Source organism: Pantherophis guttatus, chromosome 2, assembly GCF_059756535.1.
Source record: "Pantherophis guttatus breed Tessera chromosome 2, ASM5975653v1, whole genome shotgun sequence".
NCBI lineage: Eukaryota > Metazoa > Chordata > Lepidosauria > Squamata > Colubridae > Pantherophis > Pantherophis guttatus.
In genome coordinates this window covers 98,635,089-98,659,961 of record NC_142064.1, presented here as the reverse complement: position 1 = coordinate 98,659,961, position 24,873 = coordinate 98,635,089, and the positions used below count along the sequence as shown (strand labels likewise).

General features: G+C 39.8%; 1 protein-coding gene across 2 annotated transcripts in view; it reads left to right on the top strand.

The window, feature by feature from the left end:
• The window catches only part of B4GALT1 (beta-1,4-galactosyltransferase 1), a 63,214-nt gene extending 38,760 nt beyond the window's left edge, over positions 1-24,454 (top strand). For both annotated transcript variants that reach the window (XM_034410825.3, XM_034410826.3), the window contains exons 3-6: positions 3,980-4,167; positions 5,284-5,406; positions 14,757-14,861; positions 17,050-24,454. In XM_034410825.3, the coding sequence (XP_034266716.1) occupies positions 3,980-4,167; positions 5,284-5,406; positions 14,757-14,861; positions 17,050-17,185 (552 nt within the window). In that variant the 3' untranslated portion in view covers positions 17,186-24,454. The remainder of the gene's footprint in view (positions 1-3,979; positions 4,168-5,283; positions 5,407-14,756; positions 14,862-17,049) is intronic.
• The last annotated feature ends 419 nt before the right edge of the window (positions 24,455-24,873 follow it).

Sequence of the window (24,873 nt, the reverse complement as noted above, 5' to 3'; positions counted from 1 at the left end):
TATATCATTGTTAATCAGGCTTTTTGTATGAGTCCTTCAACCAATAGTTAATTTCACAAATGCCTGAGTTTCCTGAAGGGAAATGAAATTACATGTTAACCTAGGTCCGTGATGGCGAACCTATGGCATGCGTGCCACAGGTGGCACGTGGAGCCATATCTGTGGGCACACGAGCGTTGCCCTAGCTCAGCTGCAGTGTGCCCGCGCACACTGGCCAGCGGACAGTTTCTGGCCTTCGGAGGGCCTCCGGGGTGGGGGGGAAGGGTGTTTTTGCCCTCTCCAGGCTCCAAGAAAGCCTTTGGAGCCTGGGGAGGGCGAAAAACGGGTCTACCCAGCCCACCGGTAACCTTTTTGCCATCATGTGCCAAAAACGGGGGGAGTGTGGAGGTGTCACGGGTGCAGGGGGGCATTCAATTATGGGTATGCGCACACTCGTGTGCAACCCCCCCATGCTCCCCCCGCTTTTGGCACGCAATGGCAAAAAGGTTAGCCATCACTGACCTAGGTGGATTGCTGGTTTCACATCCTCCAGTGTAGTAATTGGATAAGATAGTTGTCAATCTGGAAGACATAGAAAGTTATCCCCATTAAATGCAGAATGAGTTGCTTCTATGTAAATCAGTTGTGTATTCTGCTGCAGGCTTTGGAACGCTGCTGAAAATGAGAAGAATAACATATCCCCAGCAGCTGTCTAAGCAGCTAACTAAATGAATGGGAAGCTTTCTAATTAAGAAAGTAAGATGAAGTAAGGCCTTTTCCAAAGTATCTATATTTTGGTAACTTCTAGACATTTAATAATAATTCTATAAATGTCTTTATCAAGCTGCTCAAGCTTGAGAGGCATTTAATATCACCGTTATCTTGGTTGGATTTGAATAGATGAGACAGAAATTCAGAGTTTAAGTCTCCACATTCAAACACGGAAGGCAGAGAAAGTGAATGCTTACTATAGTTGAATGGATGTTTTGTCATAAATATGAGCGTGAAGCTGAAGAAGTTATTGAGATATTTTTTAGGTCATGATCTTTATCAAAAGGTGGGTTTGGTTTGTGGTTCCTTCCTGCATTATTATTATTTTTTTGCCTTTGTTTATTCCCTTGAGAGGAAGCTGAAGCTAACATGATTAATTTAAAGAGGAGATCGGCCATTCAAGAAAACATGCCAGGAAATTATCTTGGCAAACTTGGCTGGTTGTATTTGCATTTTCCTAAAAAGGAAATGTTGAGACAAGGCCAGGACTGATGAGAAGAAATTATAATGGGGGATTTGAGATATACTGTACAAAGTGGTTCATGTATATTAGCTTGGATCTGATTGTCAGCTGAGACTGAAATGGTGGCTTCTGTGGAATGATTTTGTGGATGACAAGATTTGACCTGAGACCATCCCAGCATATCTTCTTGTTTGTTTGGCTAAACTGTGAGAAAGCCAGGTGGCCAGAAGATCATCTATTCCAGGTCAGATTCTGTTGGCTATGACTTGCTCCACTGACACCTTTTTGGAAAAGTTGAAGCTGCCAGTTCTAGAATCTGACAGTTGCCTTGTTCTGCCAAAGTACTTAGTGCCAAAGAAAATTCTTCCCTCATCTCTAAGTTTCATGTTTGCTGATTGAACTAGAAAATGGAAAGAACATGTGACAGTTTCCAAAGAAATGCAACCAGCATATTTTCATTTTGCAACACCATTTACAGAAGGGACTCTACAACTGTGTTGAATTTTCCCCATGCAGTCTCTTGCTCAGGCTGCTGCTTTCAATGATGGGAAGTTTTCACATTGCCACATTTCTATACAAGGCTGCTATTTTGGGATCCAGCTTACGATCAATTCTGCGGAAGAAGCGGCTTGGATGAGAATTAGTCTTTTCCCACAATTTAGCCAGGTTTTTAAAATAGGTAAAACTATATGCACCCTTCTAACATAACAGCTTTTCTATTTTGCAGAGCTATTGTACTAAGGCTAAAATAAGAATTAAAGTAATTCTAACCTTTTTTGGAGAAGAAGAAAAAGTTAAATGAGAATCCTCTCTTTCAATAGGGCATTTTCAAGCTAAAATATATTAACTAAACTTGAATATGAGTTGTATTTTTTTTAAAAAAGTAATATGCAGCTGTATCTTTGGTATTGATTAGCCCTCTGCTTGATACAAAAAAGGTAAACTGATAATTCCACAAATGAATTAATCCACACACAAATCTGGCTTTTTAAAAAATAATAGTTGATTTACCAGAGATAATGGCTAGAACTAACTGCATGTGTTTTGCTGCAGTGACTTTGTATAGGGAAATGTAACAGGAATAGCTATAACCTGTCACTTGAGACTATAAAAACTATTTCTTAACCCATTTAAAAGACCTCTATGGTATCCATTTTAAGTAATTTGTGTTAGAAATAAATAATTCTTCCCCTATGTAATTGATTTTCCAGTTCAACATTTTATCCACTGTGGGATGTTATTATGGTTTGTCTTTGCCGAATCTACAGAAACAGAAATGGAAACGTGTCCATTTACAAAACATGCCTTTAATAATTCTGCTATTTCGAAATTCATATTTAAGGGGATCTTGTGAAAGTGACCTCCTAATTCTGCCCCACTCTTATTATTTTGCTTATTTACTGATCCACAGTAAATTGTGACCACAATCATATGGTTGACTAGTTTCTCTGTGAAGAGAGTTAATTGGAAGGAGAGAATGGTAATTTCATCCAATCCTTCACTTAAAGGGGATTTTCATTGCTGTGTTTGGCTGTGTAATTTTTGCCAAGGTCATAAACATTTCCATTACATTTCAAGTTCAACAAATGTAGAACTGGATTGTAATTTAGAAACTCCCAAAATGTACATTTTATTTTTAGTAATCTCTGAAAACAACTCATGGAGAAAAAAAATATGCTTGCTAAGAGTTGACACTCTTTTGATGGCACAATCAGTCAATGAAAACAACCAGAAGAAAGGGTTCTGTCAGATACCTCTTTCAGTTGTGCTGGGACTAATCTGGGTATTATAAAGAGTATGGAGTTATTAATTTTTTATCACATTCAATATAACTATCTTGAAAATTTCTACTTGTCTTTAGTACTCTTTTTTTTTTCTGCTGAAGATTGCCAAATCCTGTTCTGGCTCTACTCTGCTTCTTGTCACACCATCCAGGCGTGGCCAGAAAATGGTTCTGTGGAACAAGCAGGACAATAATACCCTAAATCCTTTAAAAAAAACCTGATAGTTGGGTTTCTTCATTGGTTAACAAAACATAGCAGAGGAAGAATGGAAAAAGTTAAAGGTGATGACACTGGGAACAAACACACTTGACCTCCATAGAGAATCTTTCGTTTTGCTTCCCACTATAATAAATATGATCTAGCTGTTTGTATGATGCCAGGCTCTTTTATTAAAGTAATTGTAAACATTAAAATATGATCTAAATAATTGTTTTATTGGGAAGCTGGTTTTCCTTTCCTCCCTCCGTAAATGAGGCTTGCAGGCACTGTTCCTCATTGGACAACATCCGAACTACTGTATATGTTTTAACAACATTCAGGTAACTGAATGGGAAGAAGAGACAGGTCTTTACACAAGACTGTACACAATCTTAACATATGAAAATGAGCAGCATCCCCCAAAATGATGAACTGCAGTCTGGAGGGCCATCTCAGCAGCAGCCCCAATGGACTGAGAAAACTCCAGGTTTCGGAAGGCTGATGCAGAACATAGTGAAATTCTTTGCTCTGTGTCTGCTTTCTCTCTTCCCAGAGTTTGAAGGGAAGTTCATTGAAAGGCAAAATGAACACATTCCTTTCATATAAACTTTGTGGTTGGTCTTAAATATAAGCCAAACTGGACAGAAAACTTGCAAATAGTAGGTTTATATGAGTATGTGGTGTTGTATATGTTGCCTCTGATGAAGGCCCTAGGTGGTAATAAATAGGAAGTACTAACTAGTCTTTTGGAGGCTCTTAACATTTCTTTCTTTTCTTACATTAGGATGGAGAAGAAACATTTAATCGTGCAAAGCTTCTGAATGTAGGCTTCACAGAAGCATTGAAAGAATATGATTATGACTGCTTTGTATTTAGTGATGTTGACCTAATCCCGATGGATGACAGGAATATCTATAAGTGTTACAACCAGCCCAGGCACCTCTCTGTATCTATGGATAAATTTGGATTTCGGTAAGAAGTTGGTTGTTTACATTTAGCATAAAACATATACCAATATGAGGGAATTACTGGGAGTTGGTGGCAAATAAATATAATAAATAATCTCTAGTCTTGGGGATCCGGAGAATATGACTGTATCTACTCTTGCATTATACTATTGGAAGGAGGGCAGATTTTCTGTTGCATGTTCTCTGTTGGGGCCCAAACCAATATTTAGGGGGATCTTGAAAGTGATTCTTTTTGAGTCATAGCTTGTGTCAGTGGAGTACCTTCACAACTAAATGTGGCATCTGTTCTAATGACACTCTAATTATTCTTACTTTTTTTAACTGTCCAGTCTAGCTTCCAACCTTATATTCCCATCTAAGTGCTAACCAGTCCCTACCTTACCTTCCGAGCTTGCCCTCCGACCTCAGACAAGGTTACCTAGATGCTGCTGACAGCTCAGTAAAGCTTGAATAATAGTATATGTATACATATACATATACAAATACATATGTGTGTGTATAAAATTTATACACAGAGACACACGTGTATAAATATGTATATGTTTATATGTAGCATAATAAAAATATAAATTTAACGAAGAACTTTTTTTTACAAAATTAAAACTATAGAAAAATGAAAACATATATAGAAAAGCAAAAAAGATATATAAAGATAGGAAAGAAAAACAGAAAAGAGTGAACAACAATATGCTGTAGATCCAGAAAAAAGAAAGAAGAAATATTTAAAGAAGCAATTTATGATCTTTGCAGCAGTTACAAACATAGCTAGTACTGTTTCCATCCTCTCGAATAACAGAATTATTCTTCCTATATAAACCTATAAAAATGAACCATAGAGCTCATTTTTTTCCATTTTCATCAAAATCTCCATAAAAGATTTCCAGTCTTTTAAAAAAGTAGTTTTGGCTCCTTCCAACTTGAAAAAATGGTTTTAATGAATTCTGAACTCTGATTTCAGAAAAGACAGACTTATATATTGGCACAGACAAGTTTACAGGAGTCTGATGTGACACGTCACTTTTTCTGATCTCTTCCATCAAGAATTGTGACTAGAGATATAATCCAAGCTTCTCTGTGATCACATGATTTTAAATGAACAATTTATCTTTGTCTCTTCCAGCTTACCTTACAATCAGTATTTTGGAGGTGTGTCTGCTTTAAGTAAGGAGCAATTCCAAAAAATCAATGGGTTTCCCAATAATTATTGGGGCTGGGGTGGCGAAGATGATGACATTTATAACAGGTAAGATCCCTCATCTTTTTACGTAATGTTGAATTTGGGGCTGGGTATGTTGTTTAGTTTTGGGGCTTGTGCCTGGTATAGTAGTTTCTCTCTGTGCCATTTGTTGATTGTTGATATGGTTTCTTCCTATATTGCTTTGGTATGTAGCCTTATGGGTACAAGAATGCAAATCCAGAATTTAAGAAATATTTGCATGTGAAGAGTTTGTCTTGACAAACATGGCTACGGTCAGTGGTGGGCGCTAAATTTTTTAAACAACTGGTTCTCTGCCCTAATGACTGGCTGGGTGGGTGTGGCTGGATGGGGGTCATGTTGACTGAGTGGGCATGGCCAACTCTATGTCACTTGTGTGGGTGGTACCCAGGGCCAGATTTAGATGAAAAGAGGCCCTAGGCTATTCCACTTATGAGGCCCTTTCACCTATAGTGAAAGTGTAATTTTAATTTTGCTAACAATTTGAATGCAGGCCCCTCTTGATCTTGAGGCCCTAGGCTGAAGCCTACTTAGCCTATAGGAAAATCCGGCCCTGGTGGTACCTGTATGGGATAGGCAGGGTTGGGGAGGGAATCCAGGAGTCTCCAATGGGGGGGGAGGAAAGAAAGATCCAACCTATTTTGTGTGTGTGTGTGTGAGAGAGAGAGAGAGAGAGAGGGAGGGAGGGAGGGAGAGGGAGAAAGAGAGAGAGACTGCGTCAAGCTAGACTGGGAAAGCTGGCTTCAAGAGGAAGAGAAGCTGGGTAAGCTGGACCCAGACACTTCCCGGGTTCCCTCATCCCAGAAGCAGCAACCTCACACTCTCCCCTCTCTGCTAGCCCCCTTCTTCACACGGGATCACCCAGCAGCGGAGATAGAAAGGGTGAAGGGGGCAGTGGCGGCCACTAACATTGAGGGTAGAGTGCCACACAGAAACAGGATCACATAGAAACGCCTCCTCCTTCTCTGTCTCTGTTGCTGGACAATACCATGTGAAGAAGTGGGCTAGCAGAGAGGAGAAGAGTGCCAGGTTGTTGCTTCTGGGACAAGGGGACCCAGGACATGTCTGGGTCCAGCTCACCTGACTTCTCTTCCTCTCGCAGCCAGCATTTTTGGGCCATTTTCAGGCTGTTTTTGGGGTGATTTCAGGCCGTTTTTCGGGGTGTTTTTGGCAGGAAAAGTTGGCTGAAAATGCCCAAAAACAGGAGAGTGTGGGCCAGCCAATGGTCCAATTTGCCAGTTCTCCGAACTGTGCAGAATCGGAACAACTGGTTCAGGTGAACAGGTCCGAACCGGCAGCAGCCCACATCTGGCTACGGTGGCCTAAGGAATTTCAGGGCCTTCAAGCCATCTTTGACTTAGAGCAACAATCATCCAGAGCCCAAATGTGGACAAAAGAGCCAGTATCAATTTAGTTCAGATTATCATCTCTGGAGGCTACTAATTTGTTTAGAAACTAAAATTGAGAATCCCTATAATCCATGTACAATAAAGCATGGCTTATTTAATTAAGCCATGCTTTTTTTGTGTGGTGCTTCCCCTATCATTGTCCATTATTATTTCTGAGTACCAATCTAGAAGGGGATTGTTGAAGATACATTTATTTTTCAAATACTAGCCCGCTTCCCTCCTATTAAGTGCATCTATTTCTCTTACCCTGACAGTGTATTGTATCATCAAGGAGCCTTGTTGAGACTACAGTAAATGGCAAGAGGTTTTCATACCTGTCCCTGTGTCAGTTTCTTACCTGTTAGTGAAATGAGTTTTTGTCTTTTAAAATGATCTCCCTGCCTTGTGTTCTGTTTTCTTCAAGATGCAGGTGTGATAGAACTGAGAATCGTCTACCCTCACCCATTTCTTAAACAAATCTATCTTTTGCTTCAAATAAAATGATTGCTTATGTTAGTATTTATAACTGCTGGGCTAAGTCCATATACTGCAATCAAGATATCATAAGGTTTTTTAAAATTTTATTTTCATTAGGATGTTCTGCTACTTAATGACTCAGTAGTATTCTTTCAGCACTTTGCTTACGCTTAGAAGAACATTTTTAAATAACTCTCCAACCAAGTTCTTTTCCCTGCCCCTGCCACCTCACCTGTGTTGTGATATTTTAGTTGGATTACACAATAAAATATAAAGCCAAGGTTGTTGTGCAATAAAATCAATAAGAACTCCCCTCACCAAATAACGAGTCCTTTGTAAACATCCTGTGAATTTTTCAGCTTGAAATCTCAACTATAATATTCCAACTATAAGGAATTCAAAAAGATACTCTGAGCATAAAGATATTGAATGTCTACCCATCCTGCAGTATAATTGATTGACACACGGATGTCCTGTATCATTCCTGCATTTTCTGTGCAAGTTTCAAGTACTTTCCAGCTTCTACATGATGTACATGAGTCTCAGAGTTACTATTTTTATGTGACTTGGTGTGATGTACAATCATGCCTATAAGGAGGCATTGAACTAGAGATCTAAATTTAAAGGACTTAAATTTTGTGAAAGTCCAGCATATTGCTGATCAAAGGTCTATTTTAAAATGGACATTCTGAATCTAGAATCCGTGCTAAATTATATGGAAGTTATGCTTTTCTGAATCAGCTACATATGTGAACTTGCTACTTGTTTGCTCTAGAACAAATCCAAATGCCTTCTTTAACTCAGATTGGAACATTTTAAGAAACACCTTGGCACATTGGCTTTAGATGACACTTCAGTGGAGGTTTCTTCTTTTTAGATAAAGATATAAGTATTCACTATGGGGATAGTTTTATTTTTATTGCTTGAAATCAGGGGTGTCAAACTGGATTTCTTGGAGGGCTGGATCAGCATTGTAGTTGTCCTCCATGGGCCAGGTCGGGGGGGGAGGAGATGGGATGGACAGCCTCCTGCAGCACCCAGCTGGCCAAAACAGGGCATGGGGTGACTACGGGTGGCCCCCGCACACCCTGCTTTGGCCGGCAGGGTGCTTCAGGAGGCTGTCCAGGCCAAAAACGGTGTGTGTGTGTGGCCCATTTTCACTAGCAAAGCCACTGTATGCCGGTCCTTTGCTATTTCCAGGCTGGCCCCATGGGCTGGATCTAAGCACCCCATGCGCTGGATCCAGCCCGCAGGCCTTGAGTTTGGCACTCCTGCTTTAAATGAAAGTTGATGTATGTGCTGCCATTACTTTGGTTTAAGATCTGGTTTCTCTTGTTGACTCCTACCATGTTATTGCAATGAGGGTTAATGCTAATGCCATAATAAACCAGCTCATTGCCTATAACTAATGTATAGCTCTGGCCTATGACTATCAGCCTATGACTTTGTGGAGCGTCTGTGTTTTTATGTCGCTTGGAGACAATGTTTGCCATAGCATGCTGGAGAGTGGCTAGCTCCATGTATATGCTAGAAGGAAGTGAAAGATTTCACAGGAGTCCTGCTAAAACAAACCAAAGGCCTATCGGCATTTTGTGAGTCCCATTAGCACAAGGACACTATTGGCCTTCTGCTCACATCGAGATTAGAACATTATTGGCCTTCTGCTCATATTTTGCAGCAGCTGATACTTTGAGACATTTTTTCTCTTACTCTGATGGCAATAAGCAACATCATGATTAAAAGCAGGGCCGGATTTTCCTATAGGCTAACTAGGCTTCAGCCTAGGGCCTCAAGATCAAGAGGGGCCTACACAGTGGTGGGATTCTGGGGGTTCTAGGGGGTTCGGCCGAACCCTTTGTTAAATTGCTGGCTCGCCCGCCCCTTGCCTCCCACCCACGCGGCGCCACCCTACCGTAGCCAGGGGTAGGCAATTGTGGCTCTTTTACAACCTGTGGACTTGGCTTGGCTGTCTCAGGAATTCTGGGAGTTGAAGGCCACAGGTTGTAAAAGAGCCACAACTGCCCACCCCTTCCCTAGCCTGAGTTCCGCTGCCTGGGATCCACGTGGGCTGCCACGTGGTTCCCCACCGGCTCCGGACGCAAGAGAGCAGGATGGAGAAAGCAGCTTCCACGCCTTCACTCACCCTCACTCTCTGCTCTGTTGGATCACCGGCCGTTCACTTACCCCGCCCATTCCCAATCTATTGCTGCCTCCGATGGCTAGAGGAAAAATTCTTGCCGCGGGGCTTCAAAGGGCTTAAATTCTTGCTGCGGGGCTTCAAAGGGCCGCCCTAGAGCCAGTGGTGCAGCCGAACCCTTTGTTAAATTGCTGGCTTGCCCCGCCCCTCCGCACCACTATTTATTGCCAATAAATAGTGGTGGGCGAGGGGTGGGGGAGCCAGCAATTTAACAAAGGGTTCGGTGTTTTTTTTGTAATTTTATTGGCCCACGGAGCTTCAGCATAGGCTAATTGGCCTCCCGGCTCTCAGCTGATTTGTCTCAGCTGTTTTGTTCAGGGCTCTTCTGCTTCCTTGCAAAGAGTGCTGATTTTTTTTCCCCTAGCTATGCTGAGAAACGAAAGTGAAACTGCTTTGCTGTTGCTGCAAGTTTGGAAAATTAGGCAGGCAGAATTCTTTTCTTTTTCCTCACCAAAAAAGGTAGGTGCAAACAATGGGAAATTTAGGGAAAAAGAGGAGAGTTCAGGATTTTAAAACACAAAAGAAAAAAAGGTCTATTTAACTAGGGAATTGTAATAATTGAGATACTATTAATTGTATATTTCTGAAAGCAGAAATGGTTAAGTTGTGGTTTGGAGGAATATATGGGGGAAATTATTTGGTTTATTATTATTGGTAAATATAATTAATTGATTTGTAAGAAATTGGATTGCATGGAAATAATTGGAATATTCATGTTCATATTGATTAATATACAAAAAAGGTAGTTATATAACTAATTGATTTATATTAAAATGTTGAATTTATATTAAACAACTAATATTACATAATTAACCAATGTGAGGATAAAAATAGATGACAATGGGAAGGGGTATAATATAGAATAGAAGGGAAAAATTGAATTTGATTAAGATTAGAGATGAGGATGAAGGGTAATATTGGTTTTTTACAAAAATAGATGAGGAATAAATATGGCAAAAAAGAAATATAGAAATTGTAAATTTAATTGAAATGACTAAACACTGTTTAAATTTGTGAACCGGCCAAATACTCTGTTCAAAGAAAATACATTGTATGTTTGTATGTGTGTTTCTAATTATTGTTATTTATTCATATTTGTTCTCTTTTATTCTTTAAAGTTTAACAATTCATTCTTTATCTTAATACCTTTATATTTGTTTGGGGTTGGCTTTCTTCCCTTTCATCTTTTTTATTGTACAGCAATCTTTCTCCTCAAACCTACCACCTCTCTCTTTTCTTTCCTTCTTACTTTCTCTTCCTCCCCCTCTTCTTCTTCTCCCTACTTCCTCTTCCTTTCTCCTTCTCCTCCTTTCTTCCTCCCTCTCTTACCCTCCCTCCTACTCTAATTTCCCTTCCCTTCCTTCATTCCTCTCTATTGCTGTATGCTTTTATGCATATGTACTACTCAGAGGGCTGAAAAAGTTATTTTTTACTGGTCCTTGCACTTTTGACCAGTCCTCGAACTTACGACTGTCCTCACATTTTACGTTTTTGCCCTATCTTGTCACCATGGTGAAGAGAAGCAGTTGTGAAATGAGTGACATGGTTGTTAAGAATGCTACAATGGGCATAAATGATGACCAGTCATAAGTGCGAAGACCGGTCAAAAGTGCGAGGACCTGTCAGAAATCACTTTTTTCAGCCCTCTGGGTAGTCCTTTTCTGCATATGGACTACTCAGAGGTCTGAAAAAGTTATTTTTGACTGGTCCTCGCACTTTTGACCAGTCCTCGAACTTACAACTGTCCTCACATTTTACGTTTTTGCCCTATCTTGTCACCATGGTGAAGAGAAGCAGTTATAAAATGAGTGACCTGGTGTTAAGAAAGCTGCACGGGCATAAATGTGAGGATGGTCATAAGTGTGAGGACCGGTCAAAAGTGCGAGGCCCAGTCAGAAATGACTTTTTTCAGCCCTCTGAGTAGTCCCTATGCACATAGCCACGCCCACCCGGTCACATGACAAGCTAACCACGCCTACACAGTCACGTGACCAGCTAGCCATGCCCACCCAGTCACATGATTGCCAAGCCACACCCCCAACTAAGCCACGCCCACAGAACCTGTTGTTAAAAAAATTGAATCCCACCACTGGTGAAAGGCCTCATAAGTGGAATAGCCTAGGGCCTCTTTTCATCTAAATCCGGCCCTGATTAAAAGCTATGAATGGATTAATTTGCTTTTCAAACCTTTGGCAACACTTTGAATAGCAAATTCCTTAGTTCAACTGTGCACAGCATGTAGGGTTTCTTTTCATCTGCCTTAAATCTTCCACCTTTCAGCTTCAGTGGACCATCCTGGAGGTGGCCTTAATAGCAAAGCCTTCTCTTGATTATTTTCTCACCTCTTGCGTAACTTCATACACCATTTGTCAAATATTTACAGACCATGAATCACTTGCATTTTCCTTACCAATGGTATTAATTTTAGAGAACAAACATTTGTATGGCAGACGCAAAGTAAACTGCAGTGGCCTGCTTCCAAAGGGAACCAGGGAACATTGCAATGTTCCTTTTCTTGCTGTTTTAGAAAGCAGGTGATCCAGGGACATTACTCCATGCTCCATGCTATTCAAGGGTCACCGCTCTCCTTGTCTTCTAGCACTGGTCTCTTGATTTATACCAAGTGAGAGGCTGTCTGCCTGCTGTTGGGTCAAGACTTTAGCAACAAAGCAAATAGTGTTTCTACTCAGTCCCTTTGAATCCTTGTTTCCTTGGCACATACTACTAGGTGCACATTGTGTTTGGGATGAGCAGGAAGTGTTTTATGTCAAGAGGTGTTAAGTCTGGCAAACAGAAGGAAAATATGCTTAGCATTTAACGGTCACCAGGATTTTTAGATGGTATTCTTAGAATACCGTCAAGAGAATGAGAAATACCAGATTCTGATTTATACAAGAATCCATTTCTGGGCTCTTACTAGTAGTCCTGCTCTTTAATTCTAAATAAATTCTGTTCACAATTTAGAGGAAAATGTTCTTTCGGGAAGCTCAGAAATATACTTAGCAAATTTTACTATTATTATTTTTATTATTATTTATTTATTAGTCATATTTCTATGCTGCCCACTCTCCAAGGACTCTGGGCGGCTTACACCAAAGACAGTATACTAAATAGCATATTGCCCTCAACAATCTGGGTCCTCATTTTACCCACCTCGGAAGGATGGAAGGCTGAAAGCAATAATGTTTAGAGTTACAAGGTCACCAGCATTTCCTGTTTCTCATTTACTTGTTTTTCAACCCTCATGTTCTTTGTTGCTAAACTGACACTACCATTATTTAACATTATTTTCTTCCTACTTTGTCAAGGGGCACGTATGCATTTATTTATGTAAGCATTTTTGTTTGCACCTTTCCTACAATAGCTGGATAGCAAGGAAGTCAGGCTTAAAGAGGCTGGGAGTTGAGGCGCAACCTTTCTCTGGCAGGCAGGACATCTTATGGGTAGGCTTTTAGAACTTCAAAGAAGAATCATGAGATCTTCCCCTTATTCATCTCTTCTGACCATCTAAGCAGATCATTTCTATATGCTTAAGTATGGCACCTTGCCCTTGAACAAAAGAGTGGATTAAAATAGAACTGTTGACTTGAGATCTTCAGTTAATTACTGCAGCCTTAAATCATATTAATTAATGGGGGAGAAGTTCCTTGATATTGATGTACCTGTTGTAGTCATAATTTTTATGTAGAATGAAATACAAAGCATGGGTTGAGTTAATGACTAACTTTGGTTAAAGGGATGTCACATGCATTTCTGAGATAAGGTTTATTTATTTAGCAGATGGCATTTCATATATGAACTACCATAATATATTAACATGTCGCCTAGATTCAAACACAATAAAATATACATGTTAAAAAGTTCTATGTCCAAATCCAAATATCTAGGCCACTTAACCATTCAAGCATAGCATTTCCTGTATTAAAAAAAAATCAGATACTGATCTGGTCTATGCCCTCAGCTTACAACTGGTCACGATGTGATCTACAGTTTGACGTGACTGAGAGGAGGATACCATGCCCCATTTATACAGACAGTCCCAGCACCTGCCATGTGAGGTGCAAATCTTAGTCAGCATTGTCCATTGCTGACGTGATAGTTCAAAGCCTGGCTCCTTTTTTGTGGGGTCACTTATATGTCTTATATCTGGGCATTCAGCAACCTATTTCGCTTTCCATTGGGAATCAATATTAAAATTGTTGGGCAGATGTTGTGCAAGTGCCGTTGGGGGCTTCCTGGATTTGAATCTTCCAGCTTGATAGATGAGGAAGGTCAGCTGCACTGGTAGGGATGAATTGTTCATAATTTTTCTGTATTCTCTCACTAGTGCACGTTGCCTTCATAAAGGTGATGATGCTATATGGCTCAGAACTGGAAGCCAGCATTGGTTTTAATACATCTGCTTATAATCCTCATGGTGTGCTTGGGTCTGACATCTAATTTACTAGTATGGCAGCTGTTATGCCACACAGGGACACAGTATTCTACTGCGGAGTAGCAATAACACTTGGACTGATATACCGCTTCACAGTCCTTTATAGCCCTCTCTCTAAGCTGTTTACAAGGGATGTGGTGGCTCAGTGGCTAAGATGCTGAGGTTGTCGATTGAAAGGTGGGCAGTTCAGCTGTTTGAATCCCTAGTGCTGCGTAATGGGGTGAGCTCCTGTTACTTGTCCCAGCTTCTGCCAACCTAGCAGTTTGAAAGCATGTAAAAAATGCAAGTAGAAAAATAGGGACAACCTTTGGTGGGAAGTTAACACCGTTTCATGCGCCTTTGGCGTTTAGTCATGCCAGCCACATGACCATGGAGACGTCTTCGGACAGCGCTGCTCTTCGGCTTTGAAACGGAGATGAACACCGCCCCCTAGAGTTGGGAATGACTAGTACATATGTGCAAGGGGAACCTTTACCTTTTATCTTTTTAAGCAGATTACAGAGTCAGCATATTTTCCCCAACAATCTGGGTCCTCATTTTACCGACCTCGGTAGGATGGAAAGCTGAGTCAACCTTGAGCCGGTGAGATTTGAACTGCAGAACTGCAGGCAGCTGGCAGCCGGCAGCCAGCAGAAGTAGCCTGCAGTACTGCATTCTAACCACTGTGCCACCACTACGTTCACCACAGAGTAGACCAACCCTAGTGCCTGATGACCTGAGGGTGACAGCTGAAGCTCCCCATTTAGTTCCACATAATTCCTGGAATATGCTGTTATAAATAATGGCAACAAACTGAGATAAGGAGATTGCTATGGCTCCTTAAAAGAAAAAAAGAGGATATTCACATAACAGAAACCTGACCTTTTATTTGCCTTTGCAGATTGGTTTTTAAAGGCATGGGGATTTCTCGCCCAGATGCTGCGATTGGAAAATGTCGAATGATTCGCCACATGAGGGACACTAAAAATGAGCCCAATCCACAGAGGTAGGTCCTTCATGCTACTTCTGCCCACATAGATCCAAGTAGCCTTTATTAACTTTCTTCTGGTGCTCGGGAAACAAATATTTGATCATGAAATAGCCTTATTTGTATTTATATAGATATATAGGGATTCTTTAAAATATTAGGTCTGTCTTTTAGAACTATAAAAAATCCTGGGATGATGTTCAATAAAGCCATTTTAGAAGACAAGGAATGCAATCCTTATGATGTGTTTCAAACAACCTCTGTCGTGTATTCACCACTGGAAAACAAAACTTAGCAACATTTTGCTTGTTATATTTGTATCCTGCCTTTTATTCAGGAATTCAAGGCAACATACCTAGTAAACTTTCCTCCCATTACCTCCCAACAACTTTCTGAAGTAGTCTGAACTGGTTCAAAGTCATAGAGAAAGATCTGTGGTTAAGAGTAGGCTAGAATCTGGGTCTGCCCAGCACAAGTTCAACAGCATAATCACATAACAAACAGCATAATCAGTTTCAGCTGAATTCTGATTTCTCATAATCAGAAGTGAAGCCAAAGCAAAAACATAGTTTCCGTAATTGGACTACTAATATAACAAAAAGAGTCAGTTTGGTCTAGTGGTTAAAGCTAGCCAGGCTAGAAACTGGAAGACTGAGTTCAAGTCCTGCATTAGCCTGCCTGGACTACCCTAATGCTCTCTACATGGGGCTCCCCTTGAAGAGCACCCGGAGGCTCCAACTGGTCCAGAATGCAGCCGCGCGGGTGGTTATGGGGGCGACTCGGCGCTCCCATGTAACACTTCTCCTGCGTGAGCTGCCCTGGCTCCCGGTGGTCTTCCGGGTGCGCTTCAAGGTATTGGTTACCACCTTTAGAGCGCCCCATGGCTTAGGACCCGGGTATTTACGAGACCGCCTTCTGCCACCAATAGCCTCCCACCGACCAGTACGCTCCCACAGAGAGGGGCTCCTCAGGGTGCCGTCGGTCAAACAATGCCAACAGGCGACCCCCAGGGGGGAGAGGGGGGAGAGCCTTCTCTGTGGGGGCACCTATTCTCTGGAATGAGCTGCCCCCGGAGATACGGCGGATCCCGGATCTACGCACCTTTCGCTGTGCCCTAAAGATGTTTTTATTCCAACAAGCCGGGCTGGCCTAACTCTTTTAAATTGTTTTAATTTTTAAATTGTTTAATTATGGGTCTTAATACAGGGGTGCTTTTAATTGTGGGCCAAATTAATTTAATTGGATTTTAATACTGTTTTTAAATTTTGTATTTCTTGTGTTTTATCTGTTGGCTGTTCACCGCCCTGAGTCCTTCGGGAGAAGGGCGGTATATAAATATAAACAATAATAATAATAATAGCCATGAAAGCCAGCTGTGTGACTTTAGGCCAGTCACTCTCTTTCAGCCCAACCTACCTAACAGGGTTGTTGTTGCGGAGAAAATAGTAGGAGGAAAGTATATTGGATATGTTTTCCCCCTTAAGTTATTTGTAAAAATAATAAAGACAGGATACAAATTAAATAAAAATATAGCAGTAGCACTTAGACTTATGTACCTCTCCAGAGTACTTTACAGCACTCTCTGGGCAGTTTACAATGTCAGCATATTGCCCCCAACAATCTGAGTCCTCATTTTACCAATCTCTGAAGGATGGAAGGCTGAGTCAACCTTGAGCCCATCAGGATCGAACTCCAGGCTGTAGGCAGACTTTGCCTGCAATATTACATTCTAACCATTGCTCCACCACCAAATGTTTGTTATAAATCAGTAATTCTGTTCTATGAGCACAGTCTTTTTGCCACTAAATTTTTATATTCTTCCTCTGAGAAACAGTTAACAAATATATTTATAGTAGAACCTCTGGTCACGAATGCTTCTGACCATGACCAAATCGGGTTCTGACCAAAAAATTAAAAAAAAAAAATTTTTTTTTTGCAGCCAATTTCCCCTTCCATGCCATTTTTTTTTTTTTTTTGTAAGTGCCAAATTTCCAAAATTAGGTTCGGGTCCTGACCAAATCGGGTTGTGACCAAAAGTTATGGAATGAATTATAGTCATGACTAGAGGTTCTATTGTATGTAAGAAGGAAGTAAAATACAAAATACAGTTTTATGCAAATCAATTAACCAACATTTGCAGAAGGCCAATGGTGATACTAATCACAAATTGATATTTACCAACTGTAAGTCTACTTTATTTTCACAGGTTTAACAAAATTGCTCATACAAAGGAAACAATGAAATCTGATGGCCTAAACTCTCTGACTTACACCGTAATAAAAACTGATAAATTTCAATTATATACAAAAATCACAGTGGATATTGGATCACCAAAAAGCTAGTGTGGCAGAAATGCAATAGAAGACTTAGAATACCCAACGAGTGACAATTCAACTGTTCAGCATTCTATAAATGCTTTTATGCAATCAACTTGAAAGATGGACACCTGTTTTGTCATCCTGAGAACTTGCAGTTGGCAAGACAAATGAGAATTTTAACTCCAAATTTCGCTGTATATTTTTTTTCTTCATTTTTTAAACACTTTATAAACAATAAATAGAAGTTGTAAATATATGAATTTTCAGGGAATGGTTGGAGACTTAGGTGCTCAATCCCCCTGGAAGTTCTCCCATGAAAGCGTCACAAAAAAGAATGAAAGTTGTATTAAAGCATTCTTTCTTTTTTTTTCCCTTTCCAAAAAGCTCTCTTTTATGCCAGGAAGCTAACCTAAGAAGGATTCCTAGTGGATAGAGGCCTGTGTATTTGATAGGCATTCTCTCCACTTTAAAATAATGAGGGTCACAGTTTGGGAATGTTACTGTTTCCAAATTGTGAGGTGTTCTGCAGTGGTAAGTCATTTCCCTTTCTTCCTGCTTTTTTCCCAATTTAATTTAAAAATTAGATCACTGTATGAAAATTCACTGCCGTGGGTACAGATGGAAGGATTGAAAAATGCTGCTAAAGTGGTTTGAGTTTACATACTTTGATTTATCTTCCCCAAATCTTGTCAAAATTGTTCCTTCTTGTCTGTAACCTTCTGTGGGGTAAAGAGGAACTAGAAACCTCAAAACAAACAGCTTTGCATTCTGTTCTGCTGGCATGGAGATTTAAATAAGGCAGGCCTCTTTGCCCAAAAGTGTATCAGCAAGCCAAAATCTTGAAACCATGGTGCTTGCTTAAAAACTGGACCATCAGCCCAGTTTTTACACTGGGCTCACTGCACTATGGGGTGAAAGTATGAGTGAAATGTTTTCATCCTATCTGATTTCATGCAAAAATCAATCATGTTAGGTTGCTAATTGAAGCTTCCTAATTTTTGCTGGATTTAATTGGATGATTGTGGAGAAGTCAGGTTAAAATATGCACTATAACCCAGATCACGCAGCGTTCCTTCCCTAAGGTATAGAAAGGAGAAAGCGTGCGTCCCAAGTCTGACACTCAGGGTTAACGCATTGTGGTGTGACTTGTGAATATCAACTTCAAAGGCACAAGGGATGCTGATAGGTGGAAGGCACAGTTCATGGGTTGGTCCACAGAGGCAGAATATTGATAGGCCAGCAATACATAAATCTTAGCTTGCTTATGTGCTGTTGCTATTTGAAAATGAGCCACTTCTAGAAAGGACAAAGCCTGTGTGTAATGCTCAAACAGATGGCCTGCAAAACATCTGTTTTGGAATTAAACTGAACATTGTATTTATTCATGTGAGAAACATCTCTGTTCCTGTGGAACACTGATGGGGTCTCTCCCAAGCTAATTCTGCAAAGTTGTCCTTGTCTTAAGAACAGGAACTGGGAAATACGAATATTTGGCAAGAGTGAGACAGCTTTTACTCTCCAACTGACCAGAACTTGTCAACTCCGAGTCAGTCTGCTGGGATTTCCTCGTCCAATGGGAAGTTATGCTTCCAGATTTTCTCTAAATACAGCTGGTGGAGGGAGCCATTCAGTTTCCAGATAAAAAAAAGCGCAAAGTTCTTGCTTAGTTAAAACATATAGATGGGGCTCAGTCTTCCAACAAAATTGAGAGGAAGAATATTCTAAGCCTATTGGGACCATTTATTGCCTGAGTTGGTATGTTTACGTGTGATATTGGGATGTAAACCCTACCCAGGTGGTGGTAGGAGCACAGAAATGAAAGTTGCCCCAGGGACTAGACTCTGTAGTGAAGTCAAACCTTTTTGTGGGCAAAAAGTAACGACCACTTCTGGTTGTAAGCAATATGCTGCTTGCAAGGAATACGGCCAGGCAGAGGTAAATGATAACCTGAAGATTTGGGGTGCACTAACTAGTTTATCAGAGACCGTCTATGGAAGTGGGGAGGACTTTTTAACTTCCTTTTTGGTCTACCTGGCAAAATTGTAGCAGAGAGGTGTGCCAGTAACTAGAGCATAATCTCTAAGATAAGAGAACAGTTCAAATGGAATTTCTCAGAGAAGCCCATTCTTGATACTGCAAAACAAACTCGGTCCAACTAAGGACCAGTATATTGCCAGATTGCCTTACATGTGAATGGAAAGTTTTGTTTCATTTTCTACTGCTCTAATGCAATCTTTTTCTTACTGGAGCGTGGCAAATACTTTGCAATTCTGGTTTTATAAAGTGCCTTTTGGTTTTTAAAAATGATTTGTCAGGAATGTTTACTATTGTAAAAGCCTAAATGTTACAAAATGTCAAACAAAGGTATATTTTCTCAGTGTTTTGTGTAAAAAACTTGAAATTTGCTGCTGGGTTTTACTGTTAAAAATATTACAGGGGAATAGGGCTAAGGCAACTGCAGCATAAAATGACATGTTAGTATCATTAAATTAGCATAAGTGGCAGGCAATATCATGTTTTAACGAGATTTGATTTATAGAATCAGCCTTTACAAGAATGTTCAGTTTGCCTTACAAATATATTCATCTCCATGTCTGAAGAATCATAAATTATGACTTGTTGGGATGTTGTCATTTCTCCCACTCCATTATGAACTGTTGATGAAGACAATGAAGCATGCCTTGAGGATCAAAGTAGAATTTGCATCCCAGAACTCAACATCCTTGATTTTTACTTTCAAAAATACATGCTTTTATGAGAACATTTCCAGTGATTTCCTTCTATAAAAGGAGTAGCCTCCCAACAGCTTCAGCATTTTTATTATCAAGCAGATCCTCTCCAGTGATTAGGGACCTGCTCAGAACTCACATATTTTCAGGGAAGAGATAACTTTCAAGTTTGGCTTTCTCCTGTATGTGCCCTTCCTTTTTTTTTTTTTTTATGGAGGCAAAATAATTCGTTTTAAGAAAGTATCTTGGAGGATTGTAATATTCACATCCCTCAATAGTCAGGGAAAGGAAAACCTACTTTCTATCCTTCCGACCATCCATAGCTTTTCAACGCCACTTGTCCAACTGCATCACCAAAGGAAACCATTCCCAGTTCATTTCAATCAGCTTTTCATAACTGGTCTGCTTCAAATGTGTGTGGGGCACGTTTGACAACTCAAGGACACCAAATTGGCCAAGGTGGTTTTTGCTGCTTACAATAGAAGAGAATGTGCACGTTGGCCTCCAGTTTACTCATGTCTGAAGCAATCCCTGAAATAGAGCAGAGGCGCTCTCCCCGTTATCTCATTGGAAGCTATGTGTTTCCTAACTTCTCAAGCACATTGGCAGCCAGTTGTGTACCAGACGAAAGGTATTGTGTATAGCTCTTGGTATATGACATTCTTAAATTTTAGACTATGGAGAAAGTTGAATGGGAGAAGCAATTGGCTTCTTTATGCCAATTGCTTCCCTTTTTGTTCCTTTTACCACATGGAAGCAAATGGCCAAAATAAGCAACCCACCATTATTGGAGCAAGGGATCCCTTTGTGCTTTTGAGATGAAACCTCTTTTAAAAAACTCTAATAGAAATATTAAGCTTTTCCCAGAGTGAGATTAATTGAGGTAGGAAGGTGCAATTCCAGAGAGAAGGCCTTTCAAACAGATATTGGGTTTTCCAATGTGAAGAAGCTTCTCCAATCTGGTTATCCCCAGAAACATCAGGATACAACTCCCATCATTCTTGTCCAACGTCCTTAGTTTGCTGCCATGAAATCTGGGCTTTATCATAACATGATAGAACAAAGAGAGACTGGCAGGCAAGAATTATCTCTTGCTCTTATTTCACTACTCTTGCTTGATTTCTGAAGTGTATGTGACTGTAGTTAGTTATCTTTTACTGCCAACTTTAATTTTTTTTAATGTTCAGATCCAAATGCTTAATTTCCCCTTGCTGTACTGTGCTATCCTTTTAAGGTAAGAAATGTGCCATCCTTTTGAGGCAAGAAAAAAGTTTCTAATCTTAGGCAGACTGACAACAAAGAAGCAATTCTGATACCACTTACTCAAGGCCAGTGTTTCTCAACCTCAGCAATTTTAAGATGGGTGGACTTCAACTCCTAAAATTCCCCAGCCAGAATTTCTGGAAGTTGAAGTCCATGCATTAAAGGTGCTGAAGTTGAGAAATACTGGTCTAGGTAACAAGCTCTGCAATTCAGATTTCCTCTTCTTGTAGCATTTGGGAAAAAATTAAACTCTATTCAATATTTCTCTGAACTTGATATGTTTCTAAAATTTTCCTTGGTTTCTCCAGCTATAGAAGCAGGAGACACAATGTTTAATTGTCTGCATTAGCTTTATCTGTAGACCTGTATTTGGGGCTCACATCCATCTGAGTCTCTGTTGCTGGGAAAACTGAATTTGTGATGTAAGTTAAATGAATTTTAAGGTTAGGGTTTTCTTCTATATTCTTTACTACACAACAGCTCCTAATGGCCTTAACAATTTCATGTACCCTGTAAATAAACACAATCTCCCTCCCAACCTCTTTTGGAAATTATAGAAATGAGAAGCTTTTGTAGACATTTTAGAATTAGATTAACCATTCTTAGTCAAAACACAAGCATGAAAAATTACAAATCAAAATGAAGGCTGAAATCCTGTAACATTCTGAGAACTTCTAACTGAATACAGATGATATTTACAGCTTGTCAGGGTTAATACGTTACATTAGACTTTGGTCAAACAAATTTGAGATGTAGTATATAGTCCGCTCCAGTCACTCAGTTCATTATGAGGACCACATTTCCATGGCAACAATATTGAAGTTATTTGCCACTGCTTTCTTCCTGGGATTTTATTTCAACTGTTGAATTTAAACTCTAGTTTTGTAAGGATTTCCTTGTGGTGTCCCATTCAAATGCTAATCAAGTACTGCACATTTCTGCTTTTCTGAGATCAGTTGACTTTTGCCCACATTCTGTTCTCTGCTGTGAAAAAACGTAATATAAAACCTCCCAGAGCCTTTTAATTGAAATAATATAGTAGGCTGAGTTTACAAGGTACAAGTTGTGATCTAACTTTTCATTTACCATTTCCTATTTTCACTAGACACGTGGATGCCTTTTAAAAATCAGGCTCAACTTCCAATATGGATACAGCAAATAGGTTTTCTAGCCTATAAATACACATTCCAGCAAGCAACTATTATGTTATCCATTATACAGCACATCTTAGACATGTGCTTACCTGTATGTAAGCGTGTGTGACTTGGATGTGCACATGAAAATCAGAGGAAATTGCCATAGAATCTTATTCAATAACCTGGTTATAATCTTCAAGGTGTTCGAGAGAAGTGCCTTAAAATATCTTGGGGAGTGATGGGGTAAAGGGATAAACTGTTTGCTCAGTTACTTTAGCATTGCTGTGGGTCATTTTTGCCTTTCCAGAAAACAGTATGAAAGAAATAATAAAATAAAAGAAATGTACAGTAACTACAATGTTTCTGCTGTTGTATTTAATTCCTTGATGTTTCTCCTCTTATTTCTTGTGATTGCATTACAAATAGTCAGCTAACATTTCTGTTTAATCTGTGAATCATCAGAACATACTGACTTTTGTTCTGTTTTCACTTTGCATGTGTGGTGTGTGAAGATACTTGAATAGCAAATGGGAAATTGGTATGTCTTCTTATCCCACTGGCAATTCTAATTCAAACAAGGTCGTCTTCTAAAACTATTTTTTAGTCTGACATCCAAGGCAGGGCAGCCAAGCTTTTCCCTGCACCGCTTAGTCATCTAGCAGTCCTGGATCCTGCAGGAAGACGACAGCTCATTCCCCTCCTTCATTTTGGATTGATTATAGGGTGGAGAGTGGAGAAGCCCACTCTGGCTGTTTTCAGGGGAAGGGCTCCTGCAGCTACCAACTAAACCAAAACCAGTCTTGTGAAAAGCAGGATGTGCAATGTCCTTTTCATTTATTGCAATTAAATGGCACAAAGCAAAAAATAAAAATAGTGAAAGTCATGATTATGGTTATATTTTCAGCTATTACAATAATCGCGGTCCTAAATGATAACCAAAACACTCATTTCCACAACCATTTGTATGGCTAGGTGTCACTGTCTGTGTTCCCTTCTATATTTATTTTATCCAGACATCTTGCAATCCTCGCAGTAAAGTCTGCCAGCTGGTATATTTTCAGAGCAACTTCATGTGGATCCACTGCCTGGATCTGTGTAGACTCCACAATTACATACAATTACATACAGGTAGTCCTCAACTTACGGTCACAACCGAGTCCACATTTTCTGTTGTTAAGTGAGATATTTGTTAAGTGAGTTTTGTCCCATTTTAGGACCTTTTTTGCCACAGTTGTTAAATGAATCACTGCAGCTGTTAAATTAGTAACATGGTTGTTAAGTGAATTTGGCTTCCCCATTGACCTTGCTTGTTAAAAGGTGGAAAAAAGGGATCATATGACTCGGGACACTGCAACTGTCATAACTATGAGTTGATTGCTAAGCATTTGATTTTTGAGCACATGACCATGTGGATGCTGCAATGGTCATAAGTGTGAAAAATGGTCACAAGGAACTTTTTTTAATGCTGTTGTAATTTTGAATGGTCACTAGATAAACTGTTGTAAGTCAAGGACTACCTGTATTTAAATGTATCAATAGAAAAAAAGTGTGTGCATGTGTATGTGTCTATGCCTATACATAGTCAGCTGGCATTCTGCACCTAAAACATTTTATTTCCTATGACCTCTCTGAACTGTGCAAACTGAGCAAAAATGCACCTCCCAGCACAGAGTCTAGCTGTAAATGAAATGGTTTGGAGGAAAAAAAATTTGAACTACAGAGTGATAATTTATCTTCTATTGCTAGTGCCTCTCCTCCTGGGCCCGAGTGTAGGAATGGGAAGGTGCCACTACAGGAATGTTTTCCATATGATTCCTGGCTGTACTCTGGATCAGGATCTTAAAAGATCCATTGTGTTGTTTCTTCAGTGCTGGTGAAGTTGTTATTGGAAAGGCTCGAGTTATATGTTGGCAGCTAGTTCCTGAAAGAACCAGTGAACTGTAAAATAACTCTATTGCCTATTGTTTTCAGGACTTGCTGATCGTTATGGGTATAAACAATTGGTATTTTCCGCTGATCAAATATTCATCCATTCATTACAGCATTGTCCCTCTGTTCGCAGGGCTGGGGAAATTATTATTGTTGCCTGTGTTAATATGTTAATATTGTGACATTCATTTATTTTTTTAATATATTGCTGGCAAAATAAAATGTTTTTGAATCAGCGCACTTGGTCATATTCTTGGAATGGAAGAGAGGGGGTTGTGTCCTGGTTCTTTTCTGAGATTAACCGGCATTAGTGTAACATGATAGTAATTCTAAGCAAAAAGGTAGGGGATTGTATGGTTTGGAATGAACAGATTCTATTATTTTGATTATTAAAATAATCAGCTCATATTGAAAATGGCGCATGAGGATCCTGGATTCCTGTCCCGTTTTGGATTGATTTATTTAATGTGGGGAAGCATTCAAAATAGAAATACTCACATTGTATAATCAAACAACTGCATCACAAAATTATCCTAATTATCTGATCATGAATAATATTTAAGCAGACACATTTATTTCAGGGGGTTTCTATACACACAGCAGGAAAAGTCAAGTTTCACATCTAGGGGTTGCCATCTACCTTAAAAATGAACAC